This window comes from Beta vulgaris, chromosome 6 (genome assembly GCF_026745355.1).
Source record: "Beta vulgaris subsp. vulgaris cultivar EL10 chromosome 6, EL10.2, whole genome shotgun sequence".
Classification (NCBI taxonomy): Eukaryota; Viridiplantae; Streptophyta; class Magnoliopsida; order Caryophyllales; family Amaranthaceae; genus Beta; species Beta vulgaris.
In genome coordinates this window covers 16,474,000-16,493,416 of record NC_079207.1, presented here as the reverse complement: position 1 = coordinate 16,493,416, position 19,417 = coordinate 16,474,000, and the positions used below count along the sequence as shown (strand labels likewise).

Sequence of the window (19,417 nt, the reverse complement as noted above, 5' to 3'; positions counted from 1 at the left end):
GCTACATCTACCATGTGTATGATTCATCAAAAGAGATTATATAGAAATATATATATTTGTTATATGTTACTAAGCATTAGTCTCTATCTTTGAATGTGTAATTTACTACTCACATGATAGATAAACTTGATCTTTCAAGTTATGTAATTAGGTCCAATTTCAGGTTTCACCATGAAATCATAATCATGATATAAATTCTATAATAACTTTCTGGTCAGATGTAGCTTTTACAAGTTTCTTTTAGCCGGCTTCAGCTTATAGTCATAAAGTGATAAAACCGTGTATGATGAAAAAAACAATTCTGGGTCGGTTTTTCAAGCTGGCTCACCAAACTTTGTTAAGCTTGAAACAGCTTAGAAAATAGAAAGTGCCAACTCAACCTCAAATGATTCAAGTATCTTCAAATAATAAAATATAGCAAATGCACGAAATCTGAAATATCTGTTAAAAACAATCTGTCTGTATAATAGGGATAAGAGAAACTGGTATACTTTTTGGTAGTAGCAGAACAAATCAAATCTCATACATATTGATATTACAGAATTTCACTAACATTGATGAAAATCAGACTTTTTTAGGCTCAGGTCCCAATATACCGTTAACAATAGAGGTAGCAACAAGGACGCCTAACAATTCAGCTCCAGCAACTAAACCAGCTTGAGCCAACCCACTAAAACTACCACTTTCAGCTGCATTTTCAATCTGTTTCTCTGCTTCCACGACTCCTTTCTCAGCTGTCTCGACGCCTTTCTCCACGGTCTCTAAGCCTTCCTTCACTAGCTCCTCTGCCTGCTCCTCTGCCTTCTCTAGCCTCTTTCGCAACCCGAACAATGGGATGTCTTTGGCATTAGCTGATGGTAAGTTAACTGCTGTCAGCACCGTCGTTGCTGTAAAGAGGAGGTAGTCTCTTCTGCTAGCTGAAGGTATACGTGCATTGGTCCGTTGCGGGGTGTTGGATACAGAGTTGCGGATTGGGTGGAGGGGTGTGTAGTGGTGACGAAGATATGAGGCTGTGGATGCCATGGTTTCTTTTCTCCTGCTTTTTTCGAGTGGACCTTGCGTATATTTGGTTCTCAATTGGACAAATTATAATTGTGTGGTTTCTATTGTATGATTGAGTTGCTCACTTGCTTGAGATCGGAGGATATCTTTTGCCCATGTCTACTACTATAGGACTACAAAAGAGAGGTTGAGGTCGTCGTCATGGTCGTGGTATCACTACTCACCTCGTATTTTTTAGATGCAAGGATCAAATTTTATGTGACTCATTTAAAAAATTGGAGTTCGAAAATTTGCTATTGGGTTAGATGCTTTATGTCATTGCTTTTGATCATTTGTTTGTATTGGTAATTACTATTGGTTGTTGGACTATTGTTTGTTAAAATATCTCCAATAAGGATATATATTCATTTTTAACTCAAATGTTGACTATTTATATTTGGTTATTAAACAAGTAGTGTATTTTATAAGATGGTCCTGCTGCGTAATATTCTACCCAATATGATGAAATTTGTTAAACATTTTCATTCATTATGCTCTTCAAAAGCTTACTAGTTTGTTGATTCGCTCAATTCTCGGGTTCTTACAAATGCTTTCTTCAATCATATACTTCATCCTAGGCAATATTTAAAGAGGAGAGAGATAGAGAAAGAAAAGCAATGGGTCCCATGTGATAGGGAAGAGATAGAGAGATGTTATTACCCAAATTACCAAAATAAAAGTGTCATAACTAAATTGAAACTTTCTAAAATAAAAAGTGTCACAATTAAATTGAAACTTTCTAAAATACTTTAGACTGCACAACTATAAACGATTCAGGCCAAAGGAGAAGACTAAACAAAAGCAATAACTAATTGACAATTATGCCTTTCTTTAGAATACTTCTTATATTCTCCTTTAGTTGCAACACTTTACATTTTTGGGTATTCCAATTTTCTTGCAATATTACCATTTTTTTTCTCCCATATCCTCCTAACACTGGCCCTTTGTATCTCTCTATCTCGTATCGTAAAAGTCTTCGTTCATATTGTAACTAGAATAAATTTGAAGACGCATGACTTTTCAAGGAAAATGATTTTTTAGAATGACATTCCGCCCACCAAATGTATCCTTAGTCACCAATTGGTTAGAAAATAACACAACAAATTCTAATCAGTGTGCCCCACCCTTTGACAAATCATTACTCCCTCTGGTTTTATTTTATCTTTGTCACTTTTCACTTATAACATTATTGATATGTAAAAGAAGTAAAATTTTGATAAAATACAAAACCAATAGGAATTTATTAACACCAAACAATTTTTAATTTTAATTCACTTATATTTATACTTTGTACTTACAACTTATATTCTAAAATATCTGCACGTATATGCAATCTATTAAAAATAAAGTGTTGTGAAAACTCTTTTAAGCAAAAAATTGCCATAATCACTTTTGCATAATCCGCACAATATTTATACTTTGTTCTAGTTGTTGTTTGGTATACATGATTATTATAACACCCCGTAATTTTAATCCTTTATTTTTGGTATTTGTTTATTTAAAATGATATTTTTTTTTGTAAAAATAAATAATTTATTATTTAAATTATTTTGGAACGTGTTGTGAAAATGTGTATATTTTTTTATATGTTGTGTAAAATTTATATATATTTATTTTATGTGGTTAGTTATTTATTTTAAAGGTTATATTAGTTTCGTTATTTATTTAGGCGTTTAGGATGCAGTTTTGTCGTGTAGCATTTTTGTAACGTTGTTGGACTGACTTGGGTGATGAAATGTTGCATCGCATGTGGCGTGTCATGCTAGCCGAAAATCAACAATTATGTTGTGGAGGATGAACAGTGTTGGTGCTTATTAAGCTAACCTTTGGATCTCTTGTAACCCCTTATTTAATTCCCCATTAACCCACCTTTATAATCACCCTTTAAACCATTGCTTAATGAGGTTATTAATCAGGTTTTTGCTGCATTTTAACTCCCATTTTTTCGTCCAACCCTTAGAGAGGAAGAGAAAGAGTTCTTCTCTCTTCTCGTATTTTCGTCCATTTTTGCCCACCTATTTTGTTTGCATCATATCTCCTTCGTTTCTTATCCGAATTGAACATGTGAGTAGTCAAAATCTATCTCCTCGGAAAGATCTTGCTCGTGGTACAATTTGTTTTTGAAGAAAGGGGAAGATGCGACTGCAGTTTTCGTTTCAATCAGACGAGTCATCCAGTTTTTGTTCCCTGTCACACCTTCACGAAAATGACCGTAGTTGGAGATCTAACCGTTGGATCGTCGTCAAATTTGCACAGAATGTTTATAACATCTTTTTCTTAACTTTAACTGGAGAGATTTAGAATCCGAGGTTTTGATCACCGGGAATCATGGTCGGAACAGAGCAGTGCGAAATAAGAGTTTTCAACGTTCAAGAAAAAAATGCCCAGTGACTAGTTGCTACAATTATCGTTCATGGAGGAATTGGATTGCTCGCATATTTTTCGAATCCCTTTAGACTCAACTCTCCTCCCGACGTTCCAGGTAACTAGTAGTTATCTTAGAACAATAGTGATTAGGGTATTATTCGGTATTAGATTATTACGCTAGAAATTATTTAAAATACTTTTTGATAGAAATTATTGATGAAATTTGACATGAGTATACTTGAAACATGCTGTATGAATATTATATAAAGAAAAAAAAATTCGACTGATTTTTAGTATTTATTTGATTGTTATTTTGTGCGTTTTTGGCTTATTTGCATAATAATTATTGAACGAATGTTAAAATTGCTGAAATTATGTTTCTTGGGTCATGTTATATGTGTTGTATGTATTTCATGCCATAGAATAATTTTTGCCTACTGCTTACCAGTTTATTTAATTGATTTATCGATTTTTGTATTTTCGTTTCTGTCGGTATATAAAACGTAAAAATTATTTCTGGAGGCCTAAAAATTTATTTCTTTGTATATTATGTATTTCCGTGAGTTTATGCATGTTATGTAAATTGTTAGTAATTTTTGGCGTTTATTTTTATTTTTAATTATTATATTGGCTTTATTGAGTAATCTGTATATTAACGTTTAAAAATACTTTTAGAGTCCGAAAATTAAAAATAAAAATTGTACCATGTCAGTAGAGCCATTAGGGTTGTATGATAATTTTCGTGTTATTTTTCTGATCGTATTTATTAGTTTAATAATTATTATTGGGTTTTTGTTGTGAAATTGAGGATATTCTTTTAAATTATTTAAGAGCTTGTTAATCAGAAATAATTTGTGATCTTTCATGTTCTTGGATGCTAGCGTTTTAGTAAGTTTCGGTAAGTATTACTGGGTATCATTATGTTTATGTTTGATTTATGTAAAAATGATTAGTTGTGTACGTTTCATTTATTTAAAAAGCCTTGGAGTTAATTGGTGATCTGATTTGATATGATGCATTTCTGTTTGAACTGTTAGTGCTGTAAAAAAAAAAAAAAAAACTAGTTTATTATCATTGTCGATGCTTAGTGATGTTCAAAGTATTTATTGTTGGAACATTTGTTCTAAGTTTGTAAGGTACTACTTTAAAGAAATTTTGAAGAAATATCTTTTGATGAATTATGGGTATAAGGCCGGGTGGCATCCCTTTTGACGAATATTTTTAAGATGAATGATACTTTGATGATATTTAAGATTTTTATTTTGGGATAAGAATATCTGGTGGGATAGATGTAGTCCCCGGTGAAGAACATGCCAACCACCTGGTTTGCGAACTAGGGGTACACCTGGGTTAATTGTTATCGTCCAAGAGGTCAGGGAGTTCTACTTGTTCTACCCTGCATCGGGAGTTTGGCCATTCTTAGACATAGGCAATGGGGAATGAAGCCCATAGATTGATCTGGAGATTGCGATCTGACAAACCTTAGGAAGTGAATTGCGATTCACTGGCGTTCGATTTTCGACTCAATAACTTGTTTTACCTATACTTTTATTTTTATAAAAGTACTCTTGAGATGATTTTATTATTTTATCCAACTCACTTGCTATTTATTATTCATTTGCGTTATTTGTGAGTTATATGGATGTGGATGCATATTGTAGTTGACTTGACTTTATTATTTCCTTTCTTATTAATCTACGTTTGAATCATGCTTGGATTTCTTTTGTTCTGGGAGAACTGCTAGTTACTCCCCACTGACTGTGGATGTTTGTTGTATATTTTGCAGGTTATGTTGATGGGAATCTTCTTTGGTTTTGGGCTCGGGTTGAGTCGTGAGCATTAAAAAGCTAGATGTTTTAGGCCTAGACTTTTAGTTAGTTGAAGAGTTAGTTTTCTCTTTTAGATATTACTCTAATTAATTTAAGTTATTTAAACACATTTCTTGTAGTAGTGACATTGCTAGAAGACGATTTTTCCGCCATCGTCCTATTAATACTATTATTATTTCTTTCTTTTCCGCTTTGAAATTCTGGGGTGTTAAAACTCTCATGGAAAATTTCATTTTATAGGAAGTTACTTTCCTGAGCACTACTATTTACCGCCCATATTTTACTAAAAATCGCCCGTACTAAATGCACTACATTCCTAAATTACCCCTACATATACTCAAGTTTTATCTCACTCTCCCTCCCACTCCCACTCCTACTCTCCCTCTCACTCTCACTCCCACTCCCACTCTTCTCTCACCTCACTCCAACCTCCACACCAACCACCACTGCAACCACAATCATCACTAGCACCACCACCACAATCACAACCACCGCACCATCGCCAACACCACCAACTCAACCGTTGGACCACCGCCACCACCACCACCACCACCACCACCACCACCACCACACCATCGCAACCAGATCCGCTTCATCACGAACACCACCTTAAGCAAAAACACCAGACTCCACCAGTACGACCAGCGGGACGCTATCGGTCCAAGGAAGAGGGTGAAAGAAGTCGGAGAATCATCAATTCAGGTAATGGTTATTTTGTTTTCGCCGGAAAAACCCACCACCACCGCCAACTTGCCGTCTTTTTCGTGTCCTTGTTCATCGAGGAAACAAAATTTTTTTCGTTTCCTTAGTGGAGGAAACTAAAAAAGGTTGTGGTTCCATGGAACCGAAGTACTTTTTCGTTTCCTCCACCGAGGAAACGAAGATCTATTCCGTTTCCTCCGCGGAGAAACGAAAAAACAGTTTGTTTCCTCGGTGGAGGAAACAAAAAAAATTTCGTTTCCATGGTAGTTTATTTTTTAAATTTCGAATATTATGCGACATATTGATACGTGTTTTTTTTATTTTCGAATGTTTTTGTTACGTGTTTTTTTTTATTTCGAATGTTTAGTGATATTAACATGTTAATTAGTACGTTAGAATTTTTATAATAATTTATAACATAATAATGTTTTCCAACAAAAGTGTTGATAGCATGTTATAATTTGTAATTATATTCATTAAATGTAGTATGTTGATAATTTATAATATTTAGTGATATTAGCATGTTATGCGACAATTTAGTTATATTAATGTTAATATACTAAAATAACGACGAAGGTGCTTAGATATTGAATTAAATAGTTTAAATTAATTGAATAGTGACTAATTAAAAAAATTGAAAATTAGGCTCATTCGAGGGCTTTCGGCGGCGAGAGTGTGGGTCTTAAGGGATATGGCCACGACACACTCGATCTCGTGGTATCAATGAATCGAGTAGGAGGGCGAGGGCATAAGAGTGGGTTAGGCCGGAACCTATTCGAGAGGATGACCCTCATATTCCGGGTTGGGATACCGAGGATGAGGAGCAGTTGGAAAATGCTTTGAGTGGTGGTGCAGAGGAAGCCACTTCTCATGTGATTGTGAGGAAGCGTAGAGGAGGGTGGTTTGTTTCGGAATCGTCAGGTTTGCACGTAGTTGGACTTCGAGCATGGCCAGAGCTGCTAGTGCTACTTCTTGGTTAGTTAGGGAGTCTATTCCCGGGGGACTTATTGACTATAGCGTGATTCCTAATTATCCGGCTCACATCAGTGCATGTATCTACGATGATCCGTTTACTTTTATAGTGAGGATGTGCCATAATTGTGCTAATAGTTTGAGGAATTGGGACTTTGATCCGCAGTCGCAGCTGCATGTACATGCGTCTTGTATTAGCCATCTCCCGTTCATCACCTTGACTTCCCATTGATCAGCCTTTATATATAGAACGTTGGCAGCCTGACGCGAACACGTTCCAGTTGCCTTTCGGGGAGATGACGATCATGTTGCATGACATTTGGTAGATTATACGAGTTCCTATTGATGGTTGCACATTGAGGGGTGCTTTGTCATCTAATGAGTTGTATGTTCAACTTGAGGACCTACTCCAGGTTACTCGTGATGAGCTACTTCAGGACCCAACACCTATTTGGAAGAACGGTGGCGTTAGTGTTAGCAAGATCTTTGACAGATGCGGGCGTGGTGATCGTCCCATAGATGTGAAGATCTGCACTTTTCTGCTCATCCCACTTGGATGTACGTTGTTCACTGATAAGAGTGGTACCAGGATCGCTCCCCAGAACATTATTGAGTTGTATGACCTTGATTCAGTACATAGGTATTCATGGGGATCAATGACTTTAGCTTTTCTATATCGCCAGCTAGGGGTGGCGACTAGGCAGTTGGCCAAACAGATTGTTGGGTGTCTCACACTTTTACAGGCTTGGATATACGAGTACTCCCCATGTTTTCGGCCTCAGAGACATAGTTTAGCGGGGACTGATCACGATCCCTGATCTAGGAAGTGGGATTATCACATCGTCAGCAAGATCCTATACGACTCCAGTCGATACGCAGACGGTTGGACACCCTTCAGGGTTCAGAGGTACGCAATTTATTCTTTTATTAATATAGTCGAATATTAGTAGTACATTAAACTAATCAAATTAATTCATGTTTTCTATTTTCAGGTCATTTGGATGTCATACGACGATGATCCGGCTAGGACGGTGCGGAGGACGTTGTATGTCGGTTGCATACGCTACCGAGATATTATTGAGCCGTACAACCCAGACCAGGTAATACGATAGTTGGGTTATATCCAAGTTATTCCTTCTCTAATTCTTGAACCCAACTTTGCATACAGACCGACAAACAGGAAGAGGTATGAGGTTGAGTTCAACGTAACAGCAACTGAGTCATCATGGCAGCGTTTTAGTCGAACTTTAAACATTCTCAATGTTTCGGGTTTGAGACGTGCTGGTTGTTCAGGAGATTGTTCATCAGACTACATGGACTGGTATTCTACATATTCTCATCTGATCCTTCTCGCTGAGGACATTATGGATCCGGCCCGACCAAACACTACAAACACACACTATGTACGCATTTCGATTCTATGCCGAGGATTTTGTTGTTAATTATTATTGTTACCTAGCATAACTAACTTATTAAGTCATATTTTGCGGTGGATGGCCCGGCATTTTGACTGTACGAGAGATTTGTTGGAGGATCGACACAACAATCAACGGCCCAACACTTTGATGTGCTATGAGATGATGGACTAGATGGCTCAAGATTGAAATCGAGCATTGCAGTTAGACCATGCTTGGGACGCTCATGACGATGATGGTGGTCCCATTGAGTAGTTTTGATGAGTTGTTTTAATGATGTAGTTTTGATGATGTGATTTGGTGTACTACTTTAGATAAGTTTGTTTGGTTGATGTACTATTTACGCTAACATTGTTTTGTTATGTAGTAAGACCTTTTGATTATCATGCGGATATTACTAACTAGAACTTTGAAAAAAGTAAAATATTATATTAACATATCCGTCATCATATCATAATATGAATATCATTATAATAATCATTACAACAAATAAGTCACAAAGTTACAAACTACTATATATAACAAAAATAAAATATACTAGGTAGTGAGTAAATGGTCCCACAAAGCGCGTTTCACATCATACAACTTATCCCATCCATCAACACTATCATCATGCATGTTATGCCATAAGTTATGAATTGGTGGTATGGGTGATCCGGGTGCCAACTCCAATTTGATATAATGCTTATAACTGCCAAGATGTGTAATCACTAGTTCCCTTGTTGGACCGGTTGCAGCTGATCGGGATTCCAAAGGAAGTATAGTGACACACAGATAAAGGCTTCCCCCTGCCCCAGTCCAACCAAAATGACTACGGCGTTGAAGATCTGAGCAATAGGAAGTTGACATGCTCATAACTGAACCTATAGACCTGCTACCTCTCCTTGACGACCCATGAGATGTGTACTCAAAACAACTCTTATTGCGCTTTGTACTTGGATGTTCTTTCGTGGTCTTTCTTAGGGGTTCGATCTCAATGATATCAGGCTCAAAGGATGAACACTCGGGATTGCACAGATGATCATCTAAAACCCGTATAGCACTCCACAAGATGGCAAGATCACTATTTTGAACCTGGTCAACTAGCTCTAGGAAGTACAGAGAATCCTGTACTGCCTCAGATACAAAATCGGGGTTGTTCACCCCATCACCAAGGATCAAAGTAGTCCAATAAGGATGTAAGTCTGTCAGGTACAAACCATGCTTCGCCTCCAAGCATCTACGTATGACGCATACACAAGGAATGCCATGTGTGGTTCTCAACGAGCAACCACAACGCTGATAGACCTCATTGGCCAACTCCCGCATATGTGTCTCCTCAAGTCGTAAAAACTCTAAACAGTAATGCGAAACCCGATCATTTAAAATATACAAAGGTGCATTCTTGTATAAGATCCCATGTCGATGCCAACTCTCGTCCAAGTCATTCTCCACTTTTTTCACCTAATTTTCTATCTCACTATGAGCAATAGAAGATATGGTGTCCAATGCACCTATACTACTAAAAACCCAAGACTTCAAAGCTGAGTGTGCACTTTCTACTCGACTAGAGCACGTATTCCCAAGATGAAGAACATTGTCCGTCCATGCCAGAACAAACTTCTCTCTGTACACAAGCCAAGTGGTTTCAACATATTCGATGATTCTAGGCCACTGTTTGTAGAACATCTTTCATGTATTCATCGGCCGCTAAATAACCCATCTCGGAGGTGGAGTTAATTATCCAATACTAACTTCGCTTCAAGAATCTCGGCCCAGCATCGGGGTTGCCATAATGAGATTCACTCTACTCTGCACATGCATTTTTGTTGATATGCCATCTATATAACCAATGTGCAAAGTTAGGGAACACTCACTAGTAGAATAAATGCTTATTGCTGCGGTCATTAAGTGGCCTATTGTGGCAGTTTTGGCTGCACAACAATTAAGGGTTCAACAATATGTAATTAATATATTGCTGCGATTTTCAACCGCAACAATATTGGAACATATTGCTGCGTTTTCTGGGTAAAACCGCAGCAATATATGTATTTTATATTTAAAAAGTACAACGTATTGTTGCGGTTTTGGCTAGAAACCGCAACAATAGCTTGGTCTATTGCTGCGGTTGTTGCCCAAACCCGCAGCAATAGGTCTTGTTACAAGTAAAAAAAAAATTTTTTTTGCATTTCGTAATTAAATTTGAAAGAGTAAAACCATACTCAAACCCCAAATGTAAAGCAAATGAGCCTGGTATTGATAATATTAATACTGTAAAGCACAAATACTCAGCCACAAATTTCCAAAAGGCAAATAATGTTGCAAAAAAAATAAAATAATACAGATCTAACAAAAAATAATAAAAACAACAATTATAACTAAATAGTTAATTACAAAAAAAATATAATAAAAAAGTAAAAAACTGAAAATAAAAAAAAATGCTAAAACATAAAATTTCCAGATCTAAAAAAGGAAAAAAAACGAAAAAAAACAGATCTGCCGGAAATGTAGTTCGCCTCTTCCATCTCGCCAAGTGAATGGTCGATCCGATTTCGACAAAGGGAGAGATAGAGGAGGAACGGATGGTCAATCGTTGAAGGTTTTAGGGTTTTGAGTTTTAGTAGAAAAGAACGAAAGGCCGATCGATGAAGGACAACGAAAGAACGGCCGACGGAGGTTGGCGGAACAAACGACTGACGAAGAACGAACAAACGAGAGGAGTTGTCAAAGCAGGTACGAAAAGGAAGAGGATAGGGTAGGAGGCGACCGAAGTTTTAATATTTTCGAGAGAAATAAGAGAGAGAGAAGAGAGAGAGAGATAGGGAAGGAGTCAGATTTGAGAGGGAGAAATGGGAGAGAGGGAGGCACCCGACTTAGGTTATATTTAGGGTTTCATTTTTTTTGTTGAGATACATTGATGCGGTTTCTGACAAGAACCACAGCAATATATTAAAATATTAATTTTTTAATATTATTTTAATATATTGTTGCGGTTCTTGTCAGAAACCGCAACAATATGTCTGGTCAAATGTCAACTTTTTTTCAATTTTTTTTTTCTGTTGATACAACATTTCTGCGGTTTCTGCCGAGAACCGCAGTAATATGGTTATTTTATATTTTATATTTTCTTTTAACGTGATATATTGTTGCGTATGGGTAAAACCGCAGCAATATCACTGCAACAATAAGCAATAATTCTACTAGTGACTTTCCGTACCGCTTTCATAAGTCCCAAATCACGGTCAGTTATAAGTGTACCAGGGACAACATTCACCTTGATAAGCAACCTAAACTTGTCCAACACCCAATTGTAACTATCAGTTGTTTCGTTGGACATTAGAGCATAACCAACCATAAAGTTCTTATAACAAGGTGTCATCCCAATGACCTCCAAAAAAGGCATGTTATACTTGTTGGTTGTGTATGTTGCATCCATACCAACAACATGTGGATAAGTACGGAGGATATCTGCCGACCGAGGGTGCACCATGAACGCCTGTGTCATTACATTTGTATCATCATCTTGTCTTATCCAATAAATGTAGTTGTGCTCTCGAGCAAGGTGTAGGAATTGTTGCATCACGTCTCTACCATCCATTTCTTCCCTTCTATCTTTTTCCTTGAGGTTGTACAAGTGTCTCATATTTGGATAATCATCTGAAAATTTCTCATTAACGGCTTTCATGATACTAACAGGCCTAGCATGCTACTTAATCATACCGCAAGCGAAAACCTTCGCCGCAGGACTATGGCCACTAACGGGTCGGTGGCCCTCACGATAATGAATGAACTCATGATTATGCATGCCATTTATCCCTGGATCTGCTTTGATCACCCATCACGTTCGATCAGGGTAATCCAAAAACATTATCTTAATTCTCGCTCTACATCCATATGCTTTTATTTTCGTAGCTACACGTTCTGCTATGCTAAGATCTCTCCCTTCACCTCGTTTACATCTCATATACACATACCTCGACTACTAGACCCGAGTCTATGATTTGACAAAATTACCATCACAAACCCAATTTCAAGTGCCCTAGATTTTAACCCAAGCTTGTACTTCATTTTTCTCAGCCCAAATCGTTTCATTATATAACATGTGATTATAATCTATATAATCACCCCCAAAATCCGGCAAATTAAAACATTTAAACATTTACTATTTAGACAACATATAATCACTATTGACATGTAATGATCATTAACTAATTTTTTTGGCACGCCGATTATAATTAGTTCTAACAGTACACAAACATATTCATTTTGAACTTATAATTACACAACATCAATATATTTTCACAACAAAAATTAGAAAAACTTTTATTAATTATATTTTAGATAAGCGATTTACAACAATAAGTCTTTCTTCTTGTTAAGGTGGGGGAGCATAGCAGTTCAAAAAATAGTGCTAACAGACACGGAAATGAAAAAGCACTCCGTTACCGCGGTAACGAAGTGATTTTCCGGTTTGTTTCCTCCACCGAGGAAAAGGAACAGATCTCCGTTTCCTCGGTGGAAGAAACGAAAAAAATAAATATGACCGTGTGTTGGTGGCGAGAAAAAAAAATTTAAAGACTAACCACATTACGTTCCGATGATGCGGGCGGCGTTGATGGTTCTTCGCCGGACATTGTCAAAGTGGTGGTTGGCCGCCGGTGGTGGTGGTGCTCACGGGTGGTGGTGCTCAAGTTGGCCGTCGGGGGTGGTGGTACTCAAGGGTGGTGGCGGTGCTCAAGTTGGGCGCCGGTGGTGGTGGTGCTCAAGTTGGGCGCCGATGGTGGTGGTGCCGCCGATGATGGTGGTCGGGCAAGTGAGAAATGGGTCAGAAAGTTGGAGTGCGTGATAGAGTAAAAGTAGAGTGAAAGGGGAGGGTATGGGGGAGATTTAAATAGAAAAATACGGGCGATTTTTTGTAAATACGGGCGGCAAATAGCGTTAGGTTATAATTCCTAAGAAATGACCTTAATATGTTTGGTTGACATCAAAGAATTTGTACTTTTCATAAATTAGTGTGGGGTTCTCAATGACCAATTCAGAGTGAGTGAATAAATTCTCACGTTTTCTGAAAATCTCAATGTCCCGAGTAATCTTCGTTGTCCTCATTTTTCTCCCTTTCGGCCAACCAAGCAAATACCCAAATCAGAATATCATAAAAATTTCTGTTGCCTACCTAATTTAAAGTATACTAAACAACTATTTATTTATAAAAAAAGTATTTTTTTGATTATTACTTATTTAAAACTTGCAAATATGCAAAATTCACACCATAAAAACTGGAAAAACTCCATAAAAGTTAAAAAAAAAGGTTTAATGAACGATGCATATGATACACGTATAGGAGAAATGTATCGTTGTCCCAAATCAAACAATCATCCGCGCTGACTGAAAAATATTTCCCCTTGCGTTTTTCCGCCATAACACAGCCAAAGGGTTTTGCTTTGCGTAGTCGAGAGTGCAGGAACCTCAGCTCCAAACCCCCCCCCCCCCAATTCTCTCTCTCCTCAATTTCTTGCCAACTTTCATGGCGGAAGAAGCTCCGACGCCAAATTCTGCAACCGAAATGGCGGACGACGCGGCAACTCTAAACCCTAATCACTCCGAAATGACAAACGAAGCGACAATTCAGTCAAATGCGAAGGGGGAGCACTCTGTGTCCTCGCTCAAAAACCTTGAATCCTCCGAAATATCCGCCATTAATGATCGTGAGAAGTCTTTGGAGTTCTCTGACGAGTTGATGGAGAAAGGAAACTTGAACTTTAAAGAAGGTGACTTTCCCGAGGCTGCTGAGCTCTTTAGCCGTGCCCTAGAAATCAGGTTAGGGTTTTTATTCTCTCCTGTTGTCTCTTTGTATCTGGTGATTCAATTTGATTCCTTTTTTTTCTGGATTTTATGATTGAGCTTTAGATTTTAATTGGTGGAACTGGATGCTTCGAGTTTAGGGTTTTAGCGAATTTGGAATTATTATCTGGACAACTGCGACTTTGGTAGGATGGAGCACGTAGGGAATTACTGATGATTTTTGATTTTAGAGGAGATTAGAGGTCAACTTTATTGAATGAGGCCCTTGTTGTTGCAAATTGAATTCCAGCAAAATATGTTTCTCTTAATGTGCTTGGTTTTATGTGTTCATTCTGTGCTTTTACTGCTTTAGCATTCTACATTTGGATCGTCATTGACGTCTAGTTTGGGGGGATCATCTTCGGAACGAAATGAATCATATTGTTATCTAACTTTTGTCACCATATACCTCTATATTTACTTGCAAAAAATGATTGTATATTTCCAGAAAACATGAATTGTGCACCATATCCAATTGCAGATTGCCTTACCTTCTAAACCTTCTTCTTAAGTTTCTTGGCTTTTATCACGTTCACCGTTTCTAAAATCATTTTGTTTAGGATATTTAAGTGAAACAACTTCTACAAAGTTCCAATTGGTTGAAGATTGCATGTCTGAACCTCATAGGCCCTGGGAACAATGGGGCAGATGCTTGTTTTTTTTATGGTAGAATAAACTTTTCTATAGACAAGGCGTTAGATGAACTATAATTCTTCTCAGATCACAAGTTCAGTTAATTCTTGTTTTGATCTTTGATGGATTCAGGGATATGTCAGTGGATTACTTTTCTTTCATCATTGATAGCTCAATGGTTTAGCTTTTCTCAGATCATTGATTGCTTTCTCAGATCACAAAATCCCTGGCCATCTTTAATTGTAGTGATCCGACACTAATTTGGTTTAGCAAGCAGGGGGTGCGCTACATTTATGTCCTACATTATTATCATCCTTGTTTTGCAGGGTTGCTCATCATGGTGAGCTTGCACCTGAATGCGTTAAATCATACTACAAATTTGGCCTTGCTTTGCTGTACAAAGCACAGGAGGAGGCTGATCCATTGGGATCAATGCCAAAGGAGGATGCTGAATCTCGGCAAGGTTCTGTGAAGGTTGAATCTGCAAAGACTAATGTCGAGGGGGAATCATCCATAGCTTCTGCATCAAGTAATGTTGAGCAGTGTGCCAGTTCAGGTCAGCAGCAATCCACAAATGATGGTAAATCTATTAGCATAACTTTGTTAGATATCATATTATGCCTAAAAAGAACTTTTTAGCTGAAAATGGCGCTGAGATTATTAAGTATATCTGTTTTGAAAACCATCGAGTTGACATGGATAAACAACCCAGATTTAGTTTATTAGAAGGCTTGTGCATTTCCCTTGAGTGCTATCAATTTTACGTGTTCCCAAATATTCTGTAATACATATTTTCTCGGTCAAGATATCACTGATGGGTTAGATTCTTCTATGAAATAGTTCCCAGCAAGGATGAGGGAGAGGAAGACGAGGAAAGTGATACAGAGGAGCCTGATGAAGCAGAGGAGGATGAGTCTGACTTGGACCTGGCGTGGAAAATGCTTGATCTTGCTAGGGCCATTTCAGAAAAGCACTCCAGGGAAACCATGGACATGGTTGATATAATGTCAGCTCTTGCTGAAGTTTCCCTTGAAAGAGGTATCATCTGATAATTTATTTTTTGTGGCTACAGGATGGAATACCTTTGTCTCGTGTTTAATACTCCAATTATACACTGCCTATTTAGGTTTCTACCGGTTTTAGAAAACTTACTACTTGTACTCAGTTTTAATGAATCTGATAGGACTGTTTGTTTCTTCTTTGCAGAGGATATTGAGACATCTCTTAGTGATTATCAGAAAGCACTTACCATCCTTGAGAGCTTGGTTGAACCAGATAGTCGCTATATTGCTGAACTGTATCCTTTAAGCTTTACTGGAAATCTTTGACACTTTGAAGTGTGTTCCGAGGTTTAATCCAGACAACGGGAACATGAATGTTGACTTTTGATTTGGCTTTCCTTGCATAGTGCATGATAGACCTTCCTTTATACTTCCTCTTCAATTTAAGTGACACACTTCTCAAAAAAAAACTCACATAAAAGGGAGAAGTGTGTCACTTTAAAAGAAACACAGGTAGTATATTTTGTGAACGTTCCTTTAGCGATATGTAGCCTTATCAGAGCCTTATCAGAACATCAACATTCATTGTCTCAATTAAACATCATTGCTATGATTTGGCTTTCCTTGCATAGTGCATGATAGACCTTCCTTTATACTTCCTCTTCAATTTAAGTGACACACTTCTCAAAAAAAAAATCACATAAAAGGGAGAAGTGTGTCACTTTAAAAGAAACACAGGTAGTATATTTTGTGAACGTTCCTTTAGCGATATGTAGCCTTATCAGAACATCAACATTCATTGTCTCAATTAAACATCATTGCTATGATTTGGCTTTCCTTGCATAGTGCATGATAGACCTTCCTTTATACTTCCTCTTCAATTTAAGTGACACACTTCTCAAAAAAAAAACTCACATAAAAGGGAGAAGTGTGTCACTTTAAAAGAAACGCAGGTAGTATATTTTGTGAACGTTCCTTTAGCGATATGCAGCCTTATCAGAGCCTTATCAGAACATCATCATTCATTGTCTCAATTAAACATCATTGCTATGAATGCTCCATTTTTTTTTTCCTTTTGAACAATGTTTTAGCTAATTACTATACGCATGAAGTTTATATTTATTTTTGGCTGAAGTTCTGATTCCATGCTAAAGGGGTTGTTCTTGGATCCCAAGCTTTCTTCTGTTAAAAATTAGATCCCATTTCATTGTTCTGTCCATTTGTAACCTTCACTGTAGACAACAGAAATTTCCGCATATGCCTTTGTCTTGAGGTTGGCTCCAGGGCTGAAGAAGCTATTCCATATTGCCAAAAGGCTATATCTGTGTGTAAATTAAGGACGCAGCGCTTGTTGGATGAACTAAAGAGCACGCCAGGTTCAACAACCTCAGCTGCATCTGATGCAGGCGAAGGTTCTGGTCATTCTTCAATTGCTTCCCAGCCTGAGAGTTCAGTTTCTAGCAAACAAACAGAGATTGAAACACTGAGGAGTCTCTCCAGTGACCTGGAGAAGAAGGCACGTATCTCTCTGTCTCTTTGTCACACACACTCGCATGTCACCCCCCCCCCCCTTCCCCAACACACATCATCACCTTTTCTTGATTGTAGACTGTAGAGTTCCTCGACTAACTATGCATCTTCCATCAGCTTGAAGACCTGCAACAACTGGTTTCCAACCCAACATCTATTTTATCCGATATCCTGGGATTGGCAGCGGCCAAAGCAAGGGCTAACGACCAGGCTTCTGCTTCAGCAGCAGCAAGTTCTTCACGTGTCGGTGTTGCTACAAGCAATGGAGATTTTGATTCCCCCACCATATCCAGTGCTCACACTAATGGAACCACTGGAGTCACAAATCTTGGTGTTGTGGGCAGGGGAGTAAAGCGTGTGATCATGAATTCTGGGAATGTAGAATCAAGCACCAGTAAAAGACCTGCCCTCGATCCTAAACCTGATGCAGGTGATACCAGTGGTGCTTAAAAGTTGAGATATTCTAGTAACTGGATGAATTAGGCATTTGTGAACATTTAGTCTGATTGAGCAGGCATAATATTCCTCCCCTATTCTTCTTGTACTAGTTCTTGCTTGGGATGACTTGGATAATAGTTTGGCTTTGATTCCTTGAAAGGATTATTTTCGAGTTTTGGTTATGTGTACCTGTAGGATTTTATTTTATTGTTTAACATCTTTGGTGTAGGTGTGCATGGGAGTAGCTAACTAGTTACTGGGGGTGAGTCTTCTTTATTAGATCTATCATGAGAAACGAGTAATGATGTAGGAGATTAATGAAAATGGCAAATCCCATGTTTCAGTGGTATATTGGGTAATAGTGACTTTAACAGCTTTATGTGTGCTGTGTGCAACGCATAACTTTGATTTTAAATTAACTAGTTGTGAAGTCATGAAAAGTTGATATGATGTATAGTAAGATGCATTCAACATTTTAAATTAAGTACTACTACCTCTGTTTTTATTTAGTTGCAACGTTTTGACTTTCACGCTTGCCAATGTACAATTTCAAATCGTTTTATCTCTAATTGTATGTAAGTAAAAATTATAAAATTTTGATATTATGAAAGCTTACATCGAAACGAATCAAACAAGACTCCACATGACTATATTTTGTTTAACATATAAATCAATAAATGTGGTCAAATAAGAGAACATGAATAGTGCAATTTGTCAAATGTTGCAACTAAAAGAAAACGGAGGTACTATTTTTTTTAAGTGAATATTATCGGTTAAAAAATACTTGTCATTTGTTAGGGATAATCTAGTGTATAAATAGTGCAAAATGTTGCAATAGAAATAACACAAAAGTAGTATTTTCGAATCTTCTAGCGGTATTGTAAAGAAATTTTTAAGAATTATTTTTGAAAAAATAATTTCAGAAGAAACAATTGGAGAGAATGGGCTTTTATTCTCCTACAGTTGGGCAAGCTTCCGCTTTCTAGCCAACTCCTTGTCTCGTGTCCTCTTTATCAGCAGATGCTCCAGAACATTGTTATAGCCTTATAGGCTTTATTTCCCTTAGCTCATGGATGTATTTTTTTTTACTACAATTGGAAGTTGTACAACATTTCTTTACTTAAATAATCAAAACTGAATATTTCCTCTGTTTTTTTTTAATTTCATTTTTTGCTTTTTGACATTTGCAATATCTCTGATTGCGTATAAGTAAATATTATAAAAATATAATATTTGGAATCCTCGCGTGGATACGAATCTAACAAGACCCATTTGACTATCTTTTTCCTTATAAAATAATGCGAGATAGCTTAATAAAGTTGGTTGATGAATAGTGTCAAAATCAAAATGGTGCAAATTAAAACAGAGAAAGTACCATTCAATTCAGATCAAACAAAACTTCCCTTCAATTTAGTTATAATTGTTGTACATCTGATTATAATTCATGTCATTTTTCATATCGACTCCCATGTCATACTCTAATATTGATGAAGATTTACATTTCAGTAATAATGCATTTTTTCATTGAAGATAATCAAGGTTGACACAGTTGGTCGAAGGTTCTTTCTCCACCCCATGATCAGGGTTCGATTCTTTCTCCCTTACAAAGTAGAATCCTAAATCTCTCAACTTGCAAAGGATTTGTATCTTATCATTTAAAAAAAGGTTG

The 19,417-nt window shown here is 37.2% G+C and overlaps 2 protein-coding genes across 3 annotated transcripts; one reads left to right on the top strand and one right to left on the bottom strand.

Moving 5' to 3' along the window:
* Nucleotides 1-440: 440 nt before the first annotated feature.
* Nucleotides 441-1,192, bottom strand: LOC104896000 (hypothetical protein). Its single transcript, XM_010682662.4, has one exon. The coding sequence runs from the start codon at nt 1,021-1,023 to the stop codon at nt 565-567; it is 459 nt and encodes a 152-aa protein (XP_010680964.2). The 5' UTR covers nt 1,024-1,192; the 3' UTR covers nt 441-564.
* Nucleotides 1,193-13,643: 12,451 nt separating this feature from the next.
* LOC104895998 (uncharacterized) lies at nt 13,644-17,930 on the top strand. Of its 2 annotated transcripts, none has more exons than XM_010682660.4 (6): nt 13,644-14,122; nt 15,106-15,359; nt 15,620-15,817; nt 15,986-16,076; nt 17,026-17,296; nt 17,428-17,930. In XM_010682660.4, the coding sequence occupies exons 1-6, from the start codon at nt 13,830-13,832 to the stop codon at nt 17,758-17,760; spliced, it is 1,440 nt and encodes a 479-aa protein (XP_010680962.2). In that variant the 5' UTR covers nt 13,644-13,829; the 3' UTR covers nt 17,761-17,930. The 2 variants fall into 2 exon arrangements, with proteins under 2 accessions (XP_010680962.2, XP_010680963.2); XM_010682661.4 differs by having other exon boundaries at nt 13,645-14,122; nt 15,106-15,335.
* The last annotated feature ends 1,487 nt before the right edge of the window (nt 17,931-19,417 follow it).